At 44.6% G+C, this 20,011-nt stretch overlaps 1 protein-coding gene and 2 long non-coding RNA genes across 3 annotated transcripts in view; 2 read left to right on the top strand and 1 right to left on the bottom strand.

Annotated features, from left to right (window-relative positions):
* Positions 1–3,973, bottom strand: part of LOC135378219 (aquaporin AQPAe.a-like) — a 12,045-nt gene extending 8,072 nt beyond the window's left edge. Inside the window, exon 1 of the mRNA XM_064611164.1 lies at positions 3,117–3,973. Coding sequence (XP_064467234.1) covers positions 3,117–3,683 — 567 coding nt within the window. The 5' untranslated portion in view covers positions 3,684–3,973. The remainder of the gene's footprint in view (positions 1–3,116) is intronic.
* LOC135378220 (uncharacterized) overlaps positions 1–20,011 on the top strand; it is a 22,841-nt gene extending 2,830 nt beyond the window's left edge. Inside the window, exons 2-3 of the long non-coding RNA XR_010418314.1 lie at positions 14,835–15,011; positions 19,542–20,011. This is a non-coding gene — a long non-coding RNA (uncharacterized LOC135378220). The remainder of the gene's footprint in view (positions 1–14,834; positions 15,012–19,541) is intronic.
* LOC135398797 (uncharacterized) lies at positions 12,643–13,172 on the top strand. Its single transcript, XR_010424139.1, has 3 exons — positions 12,643–12,748; positions 12,802–12,837; positions 12,892–13,172. It is a non-coding gene; the product is annotated as an uncharacterized LOC135398797 (long non-coding RNA).

Raw genomic sequence — 20,011 nt, 5'->3', positions numbered from 1 at the left:
ATCTCTGTGAAGGGCAAACACGGCAACGTGACGAAAGGGTGAAGCATACTTCCGCCGGTTCTTCAGTGTAAGTGGTGTCTACATGCGATTGGATGGTTTTTTAGAGATGACGAGAAGTGATTGTATAGTCGTGACGATACCCACACCTGTGGGGTCAACAACGGCGAACTGAACATCACCCCCACCACTACCACCACCACCAAGTACGACAGTACGTTCTGAATGTTGAGTTTTTACGGGTAATATTAACAGCTTTGCGCATCAAGATTGAAAAAAAAAAGTTACGATTCAATGGTAGAAGTGATTATAGTCCTTCCATTTTTACTTGCCTGACAGAAGTTAAGGAACGCAAAAGGCACCATATATAACAGAAGACAGGTCGGACACGATATGCTCTTTATATTTGACACAAAGAATACACAAATAAAATCGTGTTCTTCGGTTATGTATCTCGAATAGTACCTGTTGTACAAGTGCATGATATGAGGGTTAGTATATTCCTTCCTGAAATATTTGCCCCTTTTCGATTTTTTAGTACTTTTTTAGTAGTAGTATTTATAAGTACTACATCTACATGAGCTGTCTTGTGACATCTCTTGTGACTGCACACTGAGTTGTGCTGTGGGGAAAGTGCATTACGTTCGTGTACTACGTTTTTTTTTTTTTTTATTCCGTGTAATCGCCATGAAGCAACTGTTGCTATGAGCGTCGTACAGACCTCCGTCCGCTCTCGTGAACGTCTTCCGACCCACTGGAACTCCCTACTAAGACAGCAAAGCACACAAGACAGAGGGTCCTTCTGATACAAGGGCCTCATCCTGCTCACATACGTCACATTCCTTTCCTTGGTTTTCTTTTTTATTCGTCTTCATGCAATGGGGAGCTGATAAGATTACTTTCAAGGACCCCCAAGCTTCGAAGTGCAACTTCGGCGGTCGCTTGCGAGAAGTTATCCTCTTCAAATAGAATATTGCTTAGACATGTGTGTCAGAAAATAGGGGTGGTGCTGTAGTGATGCATTTAATTCATCACTTTTCATTAATATTAAGCATAACTTAACGACCCTTGGACAGTGCCATGAAAGAGACCTTAAAACTCAAACGTTCTTCCTTTTTCTTTTCTTTTCTGTGTGTTTTTCTTTTTCTTTTTTTTTACTACAGGGGGCGGACAGATATGCTATCATGGTGAGAATGACAAACGTCGTTGCTTCGTTATTATCGACAATTGTCGGCATTAACAATCCAGCCATGATCAGACAAATCTGACATCTTCGAAGCTTCAATTCTCGCAGTGCAAACTTCATGATACACAGAGAAAGGGTATCGTGGCAAGAACGTAAATATTTAGGTCGGGCCACGAGGTCAGGCCAGGACGTCTGCCATACTTACTCATCGAGAGAAAAAAAAAAAGAAGAAAATAAAATAAAGGAAAAAAACGTCAGCGCGCTGGGGACTAAACAAGCAAATCACGAGAACATCTGCCAATGTTTTTGAAGTTGTCAATAGTTATATTTTCTTTGGACTAATATTTGTCACGTCAGGCGTCACCCGTTCACACTACTACATTGACAGCTTTGATTTTTTTTTCGCCGTCACAGGTTCCACACAAAACTTCCCTCGATTCCTAGATCATCAGTGGGCTTTTCGGATATACCCTTGCTCGAACGTCTGAAGCAATATGCAGTTCCAATTACGCACTCGGGGGGGGGGGGGGGGGGGGGGTTATAGGAGGTCCTGAAAATGTCCGTGAAAACTAGGTACATTACTGGACCAATGCTAAAAGGAAGGGGGGGGGGGGCACTGCCTTGCCCCGTCTTCCGTGCGTATGCCTTATAACGTAAACTTATTGCCGCGAACCCTGCAGATGGGTCAAATCGGCGCTCACTAATTTGAACGCATGCGAAAAGAATTTCCGGCGGAATTAGAGCTCCGCTTACGTTTTTATGCGTGTTCACGTAGAACCCATTACGTAGGAGGCATACAGGTAGTTGACCTTGGGGTGGAAGCAGTACTTGAGCTTCCAAGTCATGCGCAACCTTGGGCGGTGAGAATAAAGTTCGTTTTGCCTGTATCAGGGTAGTAACCCCTTTCTCGGTGACGACGCATGGGTAAGATCGCTCGAAAGATCATGTTCCTTTCTCCAGGAAGCAGGAGCATCAGCTGGTTTTTGCTGTGTGTTGATTGTAGGTGGGGTCACTGTCTGCGCGACCGAAGAAGTGGAAGCTTCGAGGATTGCAGATATCTCTGTGTGTTTAGCTGCTGTAGGTCTAACGAAGCAACAGCTGCAATGTTGCGGAAAGCTTTTCTGATTTTTACTGCTCTGTTGCCAACGTGGTGCCTATAATGGCGATGTATCGCCACAGTGCCAACGACCTCGCGGTGGAAACCTTTCTTCGGAAATGCGTTGCGTAAGCTTTGAGCTAGTATTGTGGTGGTTCGCTGTCTTTGTCGCGGGGACTGTCCCTTGATAATAATTTCGACGAAACCGGTTTTCGTTTTTACTTTAGGCAATCGTCTTCAAATTGCGCAGACGGCCTTCTCTCTCTGTCTCTCGCCTTGCTTTTTTTTTTGTTCGTGTGTGCAAAATAAAGCTAACGGAATGCGGTAAAAAAAAATTAATGAATTCGTAGTGCATCACTAAATAGGCGAGAAAAGAAACACGAAACAAACGCGTGCGATCTTCTTGTTTCATTTTCACTGAAGTTCTGACTGAAATCTCCTGACAATATTGGATCGTTTAATCCTTGATAGGTGCTTGAAAAGATAGCCGCGATACTGCCTCGGAAACGAGAGTAGATTTCCCATTCCACGTGCTCGCACTTACTCGTGGACAGGTTAAGGGTATCGCGGATGATGCACGGACTTCAGTCAGGGAAAATGTGCACAATAATAACGTGGCGGCGAATGGCTCGTATACTGTAACAACTAGGTTGCCCTTCTGAAGCTTATCGTCCACGCTAATGTCGTTGAAAATATGCAAAGCTAACCACAATGCACTCAGAAGAGAGGCTAATTGAAGACACGATTTCTTGAACGTTGATGTGTGACCTTCACTGCTATCAAATTCAAGGTTTCGTGTCTTCAATCAATCTCTAAGTAGTACGCAAGACAGCTTACCGCCATGAGATGGCAAGCACCAACTGAGAGACCGATGGCAAGGGGAGGAGATCCCAGGATGTCCAGCCTGTTCTGGTCGCAAACAGCGAAGACAGTCAGTACCAAGATGAAAGTGATCATGAGTTCGACAACGACGCCCTGGAACGGAGTAACTCCATCCGCCAGCTTCGTGCCTCCCAGTATTCCTTGCTGGTCTTCCGGTGTTACGGCCCTCAAGATGGCTGCCCCTGTGATGCCTCCTATCAACTGGCTGCAGATATAGAAGAAGGCTCGGAGAATGGAGACGTGTCCAACGCATAGCATTCCCATCGTTACCGCCGGGTTGATGTGAGCTCCGCTGACGTGACCCAAAGCTTGAGCCATTGTGGCAACGATGAAAGCGAAACTGAGCGCGATCTGTGTGATGCTGGGTTCTCCAGGCTTACCCCAGTTTGTGCACGTTCCGCATGCTATGAAAACCAGAATGGCAGTACCGATATACTCGGCGATCATTGATTTCCACAGCGTGCTTGTAGCCGACAGCTCGTCGATGCCAAATACTGAGCGGAATTGACGTACACGGCCCATGGCTTTTCGGTGTAAGAAAAGGCTCGGAGAGATGCAGGCAGCTCGGGTGCAAGTAACGGACCAGCAGTGATATCAACGTACTTCAGGTAGCGCAAGATGATAACTCGCGCTCAGAACGAGAAACGATATCGTCTCTTGAAACAGCGTCTCCGCCAATAGTGCGTGATATTGCGAAACGAAACACCGTAGAGCAGTGGTAAACTTTGTACGAGAGCACTGCTGGAGAAATTTTGTAGCAGACGACGGGGGGTGCGTTCGTTAACGAACGACCGGCCAGCAAGTTTGATAAGTCGAGACCCGGCGAGCGGTGGTTTTATTTTCTACTTGCCGTCATCAGTTTTCCTTCTTTTTTTTCTGGCTCGGAAAAACGCCCGCCCTTACCCGCGCTCCAATGCCACGTGACTGATGTGACGTCATTGATGCTCTCTGAGTTGGGAGGAGATGCAAGCTGGATCGAATGGAAGGAAATGGAAGTTCTTCAATGGGCACGGTATTTAGAGGTTCCCACGAAGGAAATTAAATTGTAAGAAAGGCAGCTACGAGGAGCGTCATTCGAGGGCTTTTACGATGCTCAAGGCTGTTTGAGAAAGAGACGTTTCTTGATCGTTGCGCAAAGGTGTTCGTTAATAGACGAGTTCAGAAAATCCCAGTGCTCTTTGCGCACGCATTGCATCCTGGGCACTTGCTGAGCGGGGGAACGAAGAATAATCCTTCACATTTCGCTTTCGTTGACCTTGACACGTCGTGGACAATGGACCGGTAGGAAAGAAATCGGAACAGTTTGGAGGCCAGCTGTTTCTTTCGTACTAGTAAACTCCCACAGTTCATTTGCGACGCTAAGCACCCTGGGATTTTCTGAACTCGTTTATTTCACCTGCGCTTTGTGGCACTGGGTTATTTTCCGACGGACATTTAGATTTGTTGGATTACGTAACAACGTCGTCACCGGAACAAACTAGAAGCTTTTGTTCTTGTTCCTGTGCCGCTTGAATCATGCACCGTTGAGTTGGAAATTTGAAAGACTCGAGCTTTCGGGGAAAACCACGTGGAAATGAGTTGCATACGAAGAGCCTATCTGCTTAGTAATGGTTAATGATAATAAGTTCGTACTGCAGTATACGGGACTTTTCCGCCTGAAACCACACCTTTCTACTCCAGTAGGTGACGTTGTCATGAGCTCGCGACACGAGCACCGAACGAGATGCGACTCAAAGAGCGCAGGAAGTGTCATAAAAATTTCACAGAGCATTTCTCGCAGTCTCGTTCGTTAGAGGGAATAGTAGCCCGTGAGTGCGGCAATGTTTCTCAGTGGCTATAAGAATAGGACACTTTTGAGAGGGGGCACACCGTGAATGGAAATATAAAATGGATGGATTGCACTGGAAAGCAAAATAGGGAGAGGTTGATCCGTCGTAGGATGAAAAAAGACGACTTGCGCAAAATTTGCGCCGTCCGTTGTGCGTCTATTACGAGAGCCTGCGAGGATCATGGGAAATTACTTTCTTTCGCATATGCTGTTCTGGACAAAGCCGTCTGTGAATTGCTCTTTCGTATAATTTTATACCTGTCACGTGCGAATGGATATTTGGGGTGACATTATAAGTAGTAGTTATTTTTGCGTAGTAGTAGTCGTAGTAGTCATAACAGAATGATGTTAATAAATCCCCCCCCCCCCAAAAAAAAATAAATAATAAGTTATTTTGCACGTTACTTCTTCTCTGCACTAAAGATCGCTGTTGTACGTCACACAGCATCGCGTTCTTCCTTTGTCATTTGGGACAGCATTACCTGTAAAGATAAAGTCAATATGTTATTCACCGAGGACGGTTTCGTCTCGTACAGGCAAACTTGAAACCGAACCAACGCGGTGTACGCGAGCTTACATTCGTTTTGTTGCATTTCTTTTTTCTATTGCGTACTCACGGTAAGTTTGAGCAGAACGGCAATTTCCTTCAGTGCAAAAAAAACTGCTGCTTGGACTGCTGCGCGGTCGCCGAAGATACGTGCGGACAGCATAAAGAGCTCAGGAGGACTAAACTCCGACAGTGCTTCGGGCGGTTCCGCGCTTCCCATGGGCGTCGGCGGGATTTTGTCTGGCAGGGCAAGAAACCGTGGGTTTGGAGGTAGAAAACCAGGAAACACAACAAATGAACTATTGCAGTTTAATGTACATGTTCAACAATCTTAGCGGTAACGTTACACAGCATAACACGCTCCCATCGATATTTACTTAAAAATATAGTAGTTCTGACCGGTCTTTCAAACATGGCCGCATTTAACGGATCTCGATCTCTGCACTGGTAGTCGGAAACGTTTATCCATCACATCCTGCGCAGGCTATTAAGGCTTTGCATTAGCACTGCATGGACTTGGATGCTTACTGTGCATCAGACGATGCAAGTAGCATTCGGCGAGGTGCCTGCATGCATCGAGAGTGCAAGAAAACGAACTCTGGCGGAATTGACGAGCGCTATTAAAATTCGACAAATCAAATTGTGCGCACATGTCCGGTCATGGTTTAGAAAAATGATCGAGCTCCGCGGTCTTCCGAACATTTTCTAGAAGCGTCTCGAGCACCGAAGACAATGACAATGACGCGGATTGAAGACGTTTTTTTTTCTTAATTCCGTGTTAGCGCCGCGAAGCAACTGTGGCTATGAGCGGCGTACAGACGTGTACAGTTTGAGGGAGGACAGCAGGAAGGAGTGGGGGACAGGGGGGTTAGTATGCGTCCTGGGCCGACTTCACTCGCGAATTTTTTTCTCGCGCGCGGCGGGCGGCGCATGGGTGAGAGCTCCCCGTGCGCTTATAACATGCATATACATGCAAAGAGGAGTCACACACAAAAGTACAAGTTGAAATATATTTATCAAAGCCAGTTATATTGCCAATAGTGCTGGGAATTGCGCCAATTGTGATACCAATCAGGTGAAGGAGAAAAACCCAGCCGAAAAACCTTCACGACCTGAAACAGAAGACATAAAACACACGACAGTACATGTAATAGAAATACAGAAAAAGAATACACTTATTCATTACCAATTTCACAGCTTCCGTATGGATATGACTCAATGGCATTAGAGAGGTATCTCTTATCATCATATGGCATGAAGGGGGGGGGGGCATCATATGGCATGAAGCTTAGTTGTTTCCACAGTATACATGCATTGGCGATTACTACATGTGGTCCTTTGCGGATGACTTACCTTCGCACTACTAAACAAAACATATCTATATAGATCATGATGCTATTCCTTATGAGCAACCTTTTGCTCATTTTTTGCTCTAGCAATTTGACTATCATCACTCAATCTGATAGAATACATTTTTGCTTTCAGAGAGACCTCCTCTTCAATTATCCTACCTCCTGTCTCATCTTTGAAGCGGAACAATGCCCTTTTATTTTTATTACTATAGAGTGGATGATCAATGGGATAGGATAAAAGATCGAGGTGATCATCTGCAATCTTTTTAGTTTCCTCTTCATACTCTGACGTATGAATCACACCAATGATAGAATCGCTATCCGAATACATGATGGTAATGGGCAGTGTTGTACGTAGCGCCGTTACTAGTAGCGGCGCTACCGTATCAGTTACTTTTTTCGGTAGCGGAGTAGAGATCGCGCTACTTTTTTAAATAGGTAGCGTAAGAAGTATTTCCGTTACAAATTTGCGGTAGCGCAATCTTTGAGCGCTGCCGCTACCGCTACTTCGCGATCGCCTGCCTTCGAACAAAGACCGGACGCATACCTCGAAAGGGGGGCACAGAGGTCGTTATCTTACAAAGAGGCTGTGTTCCCTATTTGGGATTAACCTTCTTGGTGTATGGTTGGAGTTGCCGCAAACTCTGTCCGCTGCAATGGCGGGACCATGGCCTGCTACAGCAAGCATCTTTGAGTATGTGGAGGAGAAAGAAAACGGTAGCGTGGTGTTTAGATGTCTTTTATGTGCCTCGGTGGGAAAACTTATCTGTGCGTCAAGGAAGTCCAAGTCCAATTTGAAAAAAGCACACCAAGGTATGTTTACTAACTTCTCGTTCCGTGCAGGCTCAGTCCTTTTTGCAGCAACGCTGTAGAGCTTCTTAGCGGTAGGCTTGTTTTGTTCCTTATTTGCTTTAGTGGAACAGAAAAAGATATACGGGGTATCTACCGAAGCGGCTTCAGTAAATTTGTAAGAATGGTGTTGCAAATTACAGCCTTCAGGCGACCTACGTGATTTATTATTTTGAGATATGATTTTATTATTTTTTGTTTTATTTATTTTGAGACATTATTTTATTTTATTAATTTGAGACGTTTGAAGTACGTCATCAACGATGTTGTTCGTTTCTCTCCTAAAAAGTAGCACATGAAGTATCGCGCTACTTTTTACGAGTAACGGTAGCGGTATTCCGCTTCTTTTAGAAACGTGTAACGATATCGGGATTTCGTTACTTTTTGCTCAGGTAGCGCGTATCCGTATTGCGCTACCTATTTCGGGTAGCGGGTACAACACTGGTAATGGGACAATTCAACTTTTCCAAGAGAGTGCAATAGACAAATTCATATATTATCAACTAATATACAATACAAAATAATCTAATAATCTAAAATACAAAAACCAATCTGCAATGGGAACCTACATTTTACTTTCCTTTTCTTCATCTCATACAACACACAATTCTCTGACAAAATTTCAAATCGAATGCAATCGCTAAATCGCCTGGGGGAAAGTAAACAACGACCATACCAAGAGTTACAGTTCATTTGATACATCTGCTTCTCAAAGTCCGTTTGTGCTGCAATGCGTCACTTAATGTTCATTTCAATGTATGGACCAAAGACTGTACCCTGACGAAATTTCAACGCTCTATGAATTTTGCTCACCAGCATACCTAACCTGCAATATAGACTCAGCAAACGATAATGCACAACATATTCTGTTTTATCATTACAAGTGAGAAGTAATTTACCCTGTGCTGCAGGTTTGTAATTCAACTGGTCTTTTAGAGCCAACTGGTACTCTGACAACCAGCTCTCGTCAACCTTCTGCTTCACGGGAGCTAGTGGGAAATACCTGGTTTTCTGCATGGTGCAGCTCAGGTGGGTAGACGAGGTCGCACACGTAAATGTAGCCATACTCTGTATCCTGAGGATGGTTCATGAAGTCCAAACACGAAAATTCGGATTCGGGCACCCACTCGAATCTTCTGAGGCAACTTATGTACACGGGGTTTCTTACGCTATTACACTGCATTGCCTCGCAAAGTGTTCAGTTCGCTGCTGCAACTGGAGACAGTAGCCCCGCCTTCACGTACGAATCCCGCGCGGATGTAGGCATCCCGTGATTGCAGTTCCTTGTAAGCCTGGATCATCCAGCAAGCGTGTATGCACTCTGCCACGCGTATATAGGCCTTTGTAAAAGTTGCCGCATCACTGCCGAGTGCCAATCGCACCTGCTCGATGCGATGACAAGAATGACGGGAGACAGGGCAATTCGGCAATGGCACATATACATGCCGAGTAGGACCCCCTAATCGCAGCCCTTTCAGTGAGAAGTGCTCAAAAGGAAGACAAATTGAACGAGTTACCCAGTTGTGACACCTTTTATTAGCTTCTTCCAGGAAGTTCAAGGTGGACGGCCCCTAAGATGCAGGGTGGACGCAGCGCGGTACCGCGAATTTAAGGTTCCGCGAATAATTGCCTGATCCTGGCTTCTCACAAATTCGCGAATTATTGAGCCCGCGAATTTAACCACTTATACAGTATTTGGCAACTGGCATAAATACTGTTTGCTTCCCAATGTGAGAGCGTAACTCTGTGGCTTCTCTGGGTCAAAGTTTGCACAATATTTGTTATTGTCAGCAGCATACCTCAATCCTTGCTGGCAAATACCATCTCTAATAGGAGACTCGATGGTTTGATACATATCTTCATCTGTAAGCAGCTCGATCTCGGCCTTGTATACTTGAGCGCCGCAGGCCAACTGAATTCTGGTAGACTGACAAAGTCCAGCACTTCCAAGCCATATGTCTTCATAGAAAGCTGTCTAAAATGCTGCATAACATTTAACAGGAGCAGGACATCACATTCAAAATAGATCAAAGTATAATCTTTCCAGCAACTTGCAATCAAAATGGTCAGTTCTCGAGCGAAAGCATAGCCATCGTCGCTGATGTGTGTACCATTCAAATCATAAAAACCCTCCTTGGCTGGCAGGCACTCTTCATTGTAGACTTCAAAACTTTTGATCCCATGAATAAGGGTACACACCCTTCCTGGTTAATCGTGCAAAGTCATTACCATACACTTGCTCTAGGCACTTAAATGCCTCAATCCCTTCCGACACTTTTAAACTATCTACCAAGCAAGAAAGGGAACTATTTAGAAATTATGTGGTGTCTCTGAATATGAGATTGCTATATTCAAAATTCCGAATCTTCTCCGAACTCTTCGCAATGAGCTTGGGTGGGCGTTTCCACTTCAAAGCATGGAAGCAATGCAACAATGAGCTGATGTCATACTGAAGGTTGTGGACGAGCACAGGAATTTTACCGCCATTGCTGATGTTACTGATGTTACATTCATTACAAATGGTAGCCAAAAAGTTACTGACACTGTGTTCACGACTATGATCGTGATGACGAACCTTTTCCCTATCAACACTAAATACTACACCGCAATACTCACAATGTGTTGCCGCGTTATGTTTACGAGTTTCTTCGGCTGTGAGATTAATGGGAACAGGGCAACGACTGATATCGACCACCTTGTTATGAAAACGTAACAGACGGTCGACACATGAAGCGGCATCGAGACCTAAATATTTTTCATTTCCAAGTATTTTCGAATCGTATGTTCTGATGAGAATACAGCAGAAGGAACTCATAACATGATTTTGCACGGCACTTTTCACACTCGTGTCAGGATCGAGGACTGGCTCTGTATCGAGTCCGATAACAGAGGGAAATGCAAACATATGACCAAATCTGCCAAAGTTTAGAACATTCTTCCCGGGCTCTGGGAACTCCAACAAAAGCAGCTCAAAATTCCTGCACACTCTCCTATGTGACACTAGGTTTTCCTGTGTTCTAAAACCCCTCGTACACTTTTCACAAAAAAAAAAAAAAAAAAAAAAGAATCTTTGCGACCAAACAATGTACTGAAATTCTTTATCCCGAAGAAGTGATTATCACCATTCCAATACCTGCACTTTAGCAACAAATGTGAGACGCGGAACACGAGAAGTGTGGATAGCCCCATCCTGGTATGAGTACACATGCACCTTCAATTTCATTCCGTTCTTCAAATTCTGCAATCTCCGAATACGACACCGGACCATCAGGCCACCATCTGACTCTAGCCAAGGGATTCGAATCGAGATCCACCAGATACTTGCAATATGTTTTCCGCTCACTTGCTTTGTTTTCTTTTGAGTTTTTTGAGGATGCAATAGTGCTAAAGTGTTGTTTTTGAAACACTCATTGTCAGGGCATTTTGCATTTGTGAATGTTCTCCTTCTTTTTATCAATTCGGCAGAAATTACAGTGGCACAGTCAATCTTCTTTTTTTGAATCCTGCTTATGTTCAATTTGATTTCGGACACGTCCCGAGAGACTTAACCGCTACCTTCACCCTGATAATTTTCAAAGTTGCGCGCTAACTCACTAATCATTTCATTTAGCGCAACCATTATATCCGCGAGACTATGAATTTCACGCGACACGACACTTAGAAAAGCAAAATGACTGGTCATCGAATCGCCAACTTGCTTCACCATTAATACTTTCACTCGCATGTAAAATGTGAAGGGTATGGGGTGTTGTCGTAATATGGAAACGATATCGTGCTGGTACTGTACCAGGTATTCGAACGGATCCTCGACAAAGTTGTGATACGATGACGCCAACAGGACGTAACGTCCAAGGTACCCTTCAAAGGCTGCAGCGGTTTCAAAGAATGGAAAATATGGTACACTAACACCAGGATGAGCCACCGAAACATGTTCCGCGAGATTGTTCACAAGAGGCTCGGGGGGCAAATTATCTATATTTTGCACGGCATCTGACAGCGTATTATCATCAAAAACTCCATCCATCAAAACCCGATCAAATTGTAAACCCCGCTCTTCATCAAACAAAACAGGATCTATTTCATTTGGATTGTTTGCTTCCTCCTCCATACGACGAACTACATCCTCAACGCAGTCATACCCATATTCCACAGCGAGGCACTAGAATAGACATTCAATAAATTAAAATAAGAATAATAAGCAAAAAGCAAACTTACTCTTCAAATGTTTCGGCAGCGAGTCGAAGGACTTGAGCAGCACACAAAAACAAATTTTGGCAAATGAAACAAGTACTGCAACCAGGGCAACAGGACTTGGTGGAAAAAACCACCCATCGGCCACTATTTTATAGTAACTGTGGGCGGACCCGAAATTGTATATAGAAAATTGTTAACCAATAGCATACTAAAGAAAACATAACCAATAGGAAACTGTTCGTGTCCTTTCCATCGCATTCTCTCGCAAATCAGCGATGGAAACAGACAAGTGCTATTCACTCTCCCTGAAGGACTGTGTGTTTGCAGCTTTTCTTATCTCTTTCCGCTCACTTTAAGGAGATTTTTTTGTTTTAGATTACGAGTGCCTCCTGACAGGCGATTTGCCCATTGTCCAAACATTGAAGACACCACCCAGAAGTTTCTTTATACAAAATAGTGCTTCCCCAACCATGGATTTGATCAACTTGACTTTTCGCGGACTGTCGTTTGGCCACGAGGAGACGTTCATGTGACAAAACGCGTCTGATAGCCTCAGCTTTTGCTTCATGAATTTCTTGTTTCAGCCGCCATTTCTTCCTTCAGGTGACTCAACCTCCTCCTGTTTCTTTCCGAAACAGCGACGAAACAGCTTCCACATAATAATTTTGGGAGGGAGAAAGCTGCTGGTTTGGGGAACGAATAGGAAAATGAGAAGGTGACCTTGTTCGAAAGGCAATAAATGGAAAATAGTGGAGAGGAAGCTGTACGATAATAAGGATCTACCATCTCACTTCAAAGATGTCTGACGAGGACAGTGGTAAGTTTTTGCTTTGCAGTGTAGTTCTTTTTCTCATGTATGTTCTTTCTCAGTGCTTAGCAGCAGCCCTGTGTTCTTTTTTGAGAATGGTAAGGAATTATAATGGATATGAAAAAGTGTTTAAAATTTATTTCTTGTTTCAGCCCCTGAGTCAACACCACCACCACAAAATTTGATTAATTTGATGTTCCATGTTTGATGTTTGAGTTCCATTTCAGATTACTCTGTGGGATCAAATGAACGGGCGTGTATGTACTAACATATAACTATATTTAGTTATTATTAATTACAAGTATCTTTTTCAGCTAATACACGGGTGCCACCGCAGATTCCTGAATGTGAGTAAAGTTATAGGCTTCGATATAGTTTATGATAATAAATGAGATTCTCTTTCAGATTATTGGGGTCCTGTGACACCGCATTATAAGTGTCGCTATAATGCAATTATGAATGTTGATATTAATTGTATCTTTTCCAGATTATCCAACGTGGCCGACATATTATATGTATTATTGAACGAGATTGTGGTTTCATATAATAATAAGTCCTCTTTCAGGTCCTTGGTGCGGGGCTGCGTTAGTGATCAACTGATAAGCAATGTGATGAATGTTAATTTTATGTTTTCTTTCAGATCCTGATCCTGATGCCTGGCTTTGATGGATTTCATTAATACAGAATAAATATGTATTTCTATTACATGTACTGTCTTGTGCTTTATTTCTTCTGTTTCAGGTCGTGAAGGTTTTTCGGCCGGGTTTTTCTCCGCCTGGTTGGCATCACAATTGGCACAATTCCCAGCACTATTGGCATTACAATTGGCAATATAATTGGCTGTAATAAATATATTTTAACTTGTACTTTTGTGTATGACTCCTCTTTGCATGTATATGCATGTTATAAGCGCACGGGCAGCCCTCCGTCCACGCGCCGCTCGCGGGAAAACATTCGGGAGTGAAGTCGGCCCAGACGCGACGGTGGCGCAGCCCTGGTGGCTAGGGGAGAGTTTCTCATAAGTCCTATACGACTCTGTGAGAGGAGAAATTTCGCGTGGGGCGTACACTACGACGGGAGATAAAAGTAACTACAGCAATGTTTACCTTCCACAGTTGCAGTACCCGGACACGCACGCTTGGACACCGGAACAAAGACACTGCTTATACTTTTCTCTGTTGATCAACAACAACCTTGCACATTTGCCTGCAGCAGTCCTCAATTGGGTTGAGATCTGGGTGGAGATTCTGATATATAGGTAGGGTTCCGCGTTTTCGGTTTTAATCGAAAAACACCGAAAAACATACGCCGGGTTAATTTTCCCTCATTCGGTTTGAATCGAAAAACACCGAACACAGAGGGACATTCCAGGACACGACAGACATAAATTGCTGCGTACGTCCAGCAAGTTGTTGATGCAGATCAGAAAACCATACAGAAATACGATGGTTGTGAAAAATGTCAGTTTACTTTTTAGTTAGCCGTAAAACGCCACCGCAGCGAACAATGTCATGTTGAATGAGCGTCGTGCAGAAATTACATTCTATTCGCCGATAACTGTCGGGTAAACCGTGTACACGGCAGGAAAAACATCGAAAAACGCCGATTTCGTGAAAATCAATAAACATAGAAAAACATACACCGAATCCGCCCAAAAATAAAAACCGAAAACACAGAACCCTATATATAGGTAGTACAGTTGAAGCTTGCCACAGCTCTGGCTCTATGAAATGGGGATGCGAGTCCTCTTGAAAGACGCAGGTCGTAGTTACTCCGAAGTGGTCCAAAATTGTAGTGAGTAAGCTGCTCTCCAGGACGCCTTGGTATATATTTGTGCACTCACAGAGCCTTTTTTGAATTGAAGCTCGCCAACTCCTTAGTACAACCCCCCCCCCCCCCACCCAAAAAAAAAAAAAAAAACATTTTGCTTTGCGGAGAAATGACTGCTGACATGCCACAGTGTGGCTGGAATTCTTCCCTGTTCAGGTTGAATTTCGGCTCGTCCGAAAATCTAACGAAAATATCACTTCCTCAGACCATTTTGCATGCTGTCTGGACCATTTCATTCTCTTGGTAAGAAGTTGCTTCTTTCTAGGTCGTCATGGAATAGCCGCCTACGCACAATTACACCACTTGCTATCCCGCCGGCGTGCTCTTCCCTTTCACCCTTGAGGTGTGTGGATAAGGCCCAGATATACCCACCATCGGCCACTACATGCTCTCTTGTTGCCACAAGCTTCGACAGCAACGGTATACGTCGATTGATTACAACGTAAGCCGGACGCTACCTCACGTGTAGAAGTCCCTTCTGCGCTCAGCAACAGCCGCGCTCCTCTGTTTTATGTCAGATGTGTGTACTTTCCCATTGCTTGTAACCTTCCAGCAGTTACTAACCTACAGCGTGGTCAGCGGGTTCTTCTTTCGTACAATCCAGATTGTACTCCAAGAAAAAAAGGTATAATTTTCTACAAATCTCGGTATAGCTGCATTGCAATCACATTTCTACTCAAACCAATTTTACCTTTTGGGTATAACTGCAGAGTAGAAACAAACTACAGAGTAGAAACTGTCGTTCTACCAGCTTGGGTAGGAAATTCTACCATTTTCTCCTAGAGCAAACGTGAGAGAGAGAGGAGCAAGGGAAAGGGACGCCGCCGCTTTACCCGCGGAGGAGAAGGCGCGTGTGGATTGGCACGAAATGGTAGAAGTACTGTCCTTCTACCACATTGGGTATCAAATTCTACCTTTTTTTCTTAGATACCATATGTAAATGCCCAGATTGCGATGCTGATATGATGTGATGGGCTACTGCCATGGAGGAAGGAAACATAAGGAGCGGCTCTTCGCGCCAGACTAGCGTAGCCACCCTCTAGCGGTCGCTCGAGTCAAAATCGCCATTGCTTCCTGTCCACCACGTGATTCCCTCTAAAGTTTCGGTTTTGCAAGGCTTTGCTTCTCGCGCTGCTCTCCGTATAATTTTGCTTTGTTAAAGTAATTTATTGTGAAAATGTGAGCACCATCGCAGAAACGACGTATGACAATGTGTTCCTGTCCCGGCTGCGGCTCTCGTTGAACTAAAAGCAGCTCTGTCACGGGAACGCGTTTTGTTCGTAAGCACACGGTAAGTTGTTTTAGTCGCCCGTGTGTGTTCGAGTCATTTACCTTACGGGACCTTATACTGTGCCGCAGATTCATTTCATACCTTCTGTTGTTGTACAAATCTGATTAATGGTATTTTGAGAACTGCATTCTTTACCACTTAATCAAGGAACGTACATACGTTGGAAGTAACCGTTGCCACACGTGATGTTTACCGGTCCTGCGTACTCCTTTTGCATTCTGCACACTGTGACGTTCTTCTAATAAAACAGTAAACATTCGAACACACAGAAATAAAGTGCAAGGCAGTATTACGTTCAACGTAATACTGCCATCTAACTGTGACACAACTACAGCTCGCGCAGTCTACTCTGCTGGCGCCATACTGTCTGGAGGGTCACGTGGTAGACAGGAGCATCCCAGAATGCAATGCGAAGCCGGCTACGCTCATCCCGATAGAAAACTGCCGGAGGGGCCGCTCCTTGCGTTTCCTTCCTCCATGGCTACCGCTGTTCTTGTACAGTTCATTTACCTCTGCTAGGCAAGGAATCACTTTTATGTTAGCAACTTTGGCGAATGCAAATATGTCACCTCCTTACGTGCACAGAAGCGAGCGAGTAAACAACAGACTCTGACATCTTTTTTAACCGTGGTGAGTAAGGCTTACCATGATGTGATGTTGAATGCATTTCCAAAAAACTGTCGATGCTTTTTATCGGTACATTTCCTGCAAGTATTCGCGCAGTGAGATGTAAATTATGACGACCTTAGTTCTCTGAAACAAAGACGAAGGTAGTAGTCGTCTTACAGAGTTTGTCTTAATATTCCATGTTATTCCGTCTTTGCACCGCCAAGCAACTGTGGCTATCAGCGTCGTATAGACGTGGACAGGTGAAGAGGGGACAGCAGGAAGCAGTGGGAGAAAGACGGGGAAATAATACCCAGTCATGGTGAGACGGTCGCGAGCCGTGTGTCACGCGGTACGTGCAGAACGTGACAACTTAGAAGCAAAACATAACTACAGAACGCTTTCCAATGCGTCTCCATGGTGTGACGCGTATTTTTAAACACTACTGTACATGTAATCGCGACAGCGGAAATACGATGAACAAAAAACAGCGTACTGTATACACATACACACGCAATTAACCCTAAGACACTTTCTCCAGAACAGGGCCCACTATGAAATGGATGACTGCAAATGTAATATGTAATGCAATACAAGTGCTGATGTAAATGTATGAGTAAAATACTGCTATACCTCTCTGACACGTGTGATGAAGGAGTTTCGTCGGTGAGTGAACACACTTTCCATGGAAGGTGTTGCGTTCCGAGACTTCGGGTTCGGGCCTGGCTGAGGACGTCAGCAACTTGGCGTCACGGCACAGGTTGCTCCGCATGGGCGTTACCAGGATTTTCAACAGTGGCGGGTGGGGGGAGGGGGAGAACCCCTCGTCTCCTACCACCTCTTTTTCTCGAGGCAGACGTTGCGGAGTATGCGGGTGTTCTGAGGTTCCTATTATGACATCTGAGAGTAATCATTACGACCTATGACTAAAGAGCGCAGTATTTTCACAAGCGACCTTGGAGCACCAGGGGAGGGGGCACGGCCCCCTTTGCCCCCCTCTCGGTACGTCCATGTTGCTCAGACAGCCTTCTGAGCTGATTTTGCGGATAGTTACAAGATGATCTGTATTCACAACCTCAATTTAAGGCAGCCCATGAAAATTTTTTGTCACCAAATTCCCGCTTCGTCGTTCGGCGCTACGCCTCCATGTTGGGGAAAATATTGGTGTCATGGCGACCCCCATAGAAAACAGCAGCCAATAACAAACGCGCTGGTTTGATTGTCATGTCTGGCGTCTTTTTTAGGCTCTTCTCTGTGGCCAGACTCCATTTTAATACACGGCTCTGCACACGTTCACCCGATATCGCCCCCCCCCATGTGACTTTGTTTTCATCTTCTTCTTCGGGTTCATCTAAAAGCTGAAGTCCACAAACATCGACCAAGAAGGACTGAAGGCTGTGCACGCCACGAAATGCAGCGATAATGCCGGGAATGACCCGCCGAGTGATGCGAAGTTTCCGAAATAGACTGGAAATGCGTATCACGAAGGCAGCTACCGACTGTACGACACCATATTCAAATAGTATGAAGTAACACTGGCTTTGCATAACAAGTTGTGTAACAAACTTGTTATGCAAGCCAGTGTTACTTCATACTATTAAAGAAACATGTCCCCTTGCTTTTGGTCCATCTTCAATTTCACCATATTCAAAGCCAGCAAAAAACAGACTGTCTTCCACAGTTAATGGAATAAAATTTTACATAGCATTTACAGTGCTTTTTTGTTAACTTTTAAAATGTGAGAGCTGTATTTTGTTTTTGCACACTCTGTTCTTTTCAAAGATTTCCTAAGGAAGTTTCGGTTGAACAATTTGTGATTTCGAGAAATTTAGGAAAATGTTCGAACAAAAATCACCGTCCCTACACTCTAAAAACAGAGCTTCACCGCATAGCACGCTCCTAGCCAACCATCATCCCGAATGACAACGTTCACTCCCTTGATTTGATGAAAACGGGGGGGGGGGCGTACCCACTTTTGTGGCAATTATGAACTGCATAATACCACAAAAAAATACCGTTTTGAGCAAATCAGAGGAAAGAACGATGTCACACGGGATGATGGTTGGCTAGGAGCGTACTATGTGGTGAAGTTCTGTGTTTAGAGCGTAGCTTGCAAGCACCTGCGGTGCACTGCGTGTGCAACAGAAAACTTGAAATGCCACCACCTCGAACTACACTGTTAAAACAGAACTTCACCACGTAGCACGCTCCTAGCCAACCGTCATTCCGAATGATATCATTCTGTGTCCTTATTTGCTGAAAATGGGAGGAGGCGCTTATCTGGGACACATTATGCTTGTCCCAGATAGGCTCCTCTCCCTGTTTTGAACGAATCATGACACATAATAATATCATTCGGTATGGTGGTTGGCCAGGAGCGTGCTATGTGGTGAAGTTCTATACGCCTCGTATCTTCAGAACCCTACCGAATTTACGCTTGCAATCCAGGTGTCCCACGTTGTATTCTCAAAAACAAACAAACAAAAAATGCTTCTCTGTGTGACGCGGAAGGAAAAATTATTTTCTAGTTTTGAGAAGTATGACGTCATAGTGCGCGCAATCTGCCCACCCGTCTGGCAACCTTGCTCGTCCAAGGTCGATTTCCGTCTTCTGACCGCAGCTGATGGCAGTCTTCCAAGGTGGGGCGGAGAGCGGAAACCAGGAAGTTGCGCGCGCTATTGCTAAGAGACCAGACGCTAGAGCTCTCCGTGACGCCACCTATACTCTCAGAAAATCCCAAAACTATGAGGTTTTGTAGGCTCTCTAAAAAAATTCGTGGAAGCGTCATTGACGGCATTTGTGTTTTTCCATTTACATTTTTTTTAATTCTTCGAGCGGTGTTGTTACGAAATAAACAATTTCTTTTCCAAGTCCGTAGTGGTAACCAACTTGAAAGCAAATACGCACATAATGGAGATAAGCATCTTCAAATGATTGTCGCAAAGAAAGCGCCAACTTCGCTGGTGTGTCTGTGCGTACGATGAACGCATCCAGGAGCAGCCTCATGATATGCTCGGATAAATACATTTGCATAAATGCCTCAAGGTTGTTGCGTCAGGATTTCGTTCATTTCAGATGCGGGGCTGACGTGTCATCACCTGGAACGAAAACCTACGTTGACGCAGTGTAGTTACACCCTCGTTAATGGAGCCTGTCCTGAGTACCATCGACGACAACGATGCATTCGGTGAGATGCAACTTCGTGCCAACATTTACGGTCAAGGCCGAGCTTGCCTTGGGAGAACAAGCGTCGTCAAAGCGAGGCAAAAAACAAAACAAAAAGGAATAAAAAGAGACGTCGTCTTTGAAACGCGGGCGCGTTAGTGACCACATTGGTTCTCCACACAGATGTATGAAAGCGACATTCGTGACATTGTTCTTCTCTAATGGCAACGCTATCGTAACGAAGGTGCTTCAGGTATGAATGAACACCTGTAACTATGTCAGAGAACGAATAAAAGCGAAGGAAGTCCAGTTTAATGTCCCTATTGTCTGGTGCGCACGACTGGAATCAACAAGATGCTCCGGAAGGTTTCACGGTTCGC

Source organism: Ornithodoros turicata, chromosome 1, assembly GCF_037126465.1.
Source record: "Ornithodoros turicata isolate Travis chromosome 1, ASM3712646v1, whole genome shotgun sequence".
Taxonomy (NCBI): domain Eukaryota; kingdom Metazoa; phylum Arthropoda; class Arachnida; order Ixodida; family Argasidae; genus Ornithodoros; species Ornithodoros turicata.
Note: the sequence above shows the minus strand (reverse complement) of the source record. Positions and strands in the feature narration are given on the sequence as shown.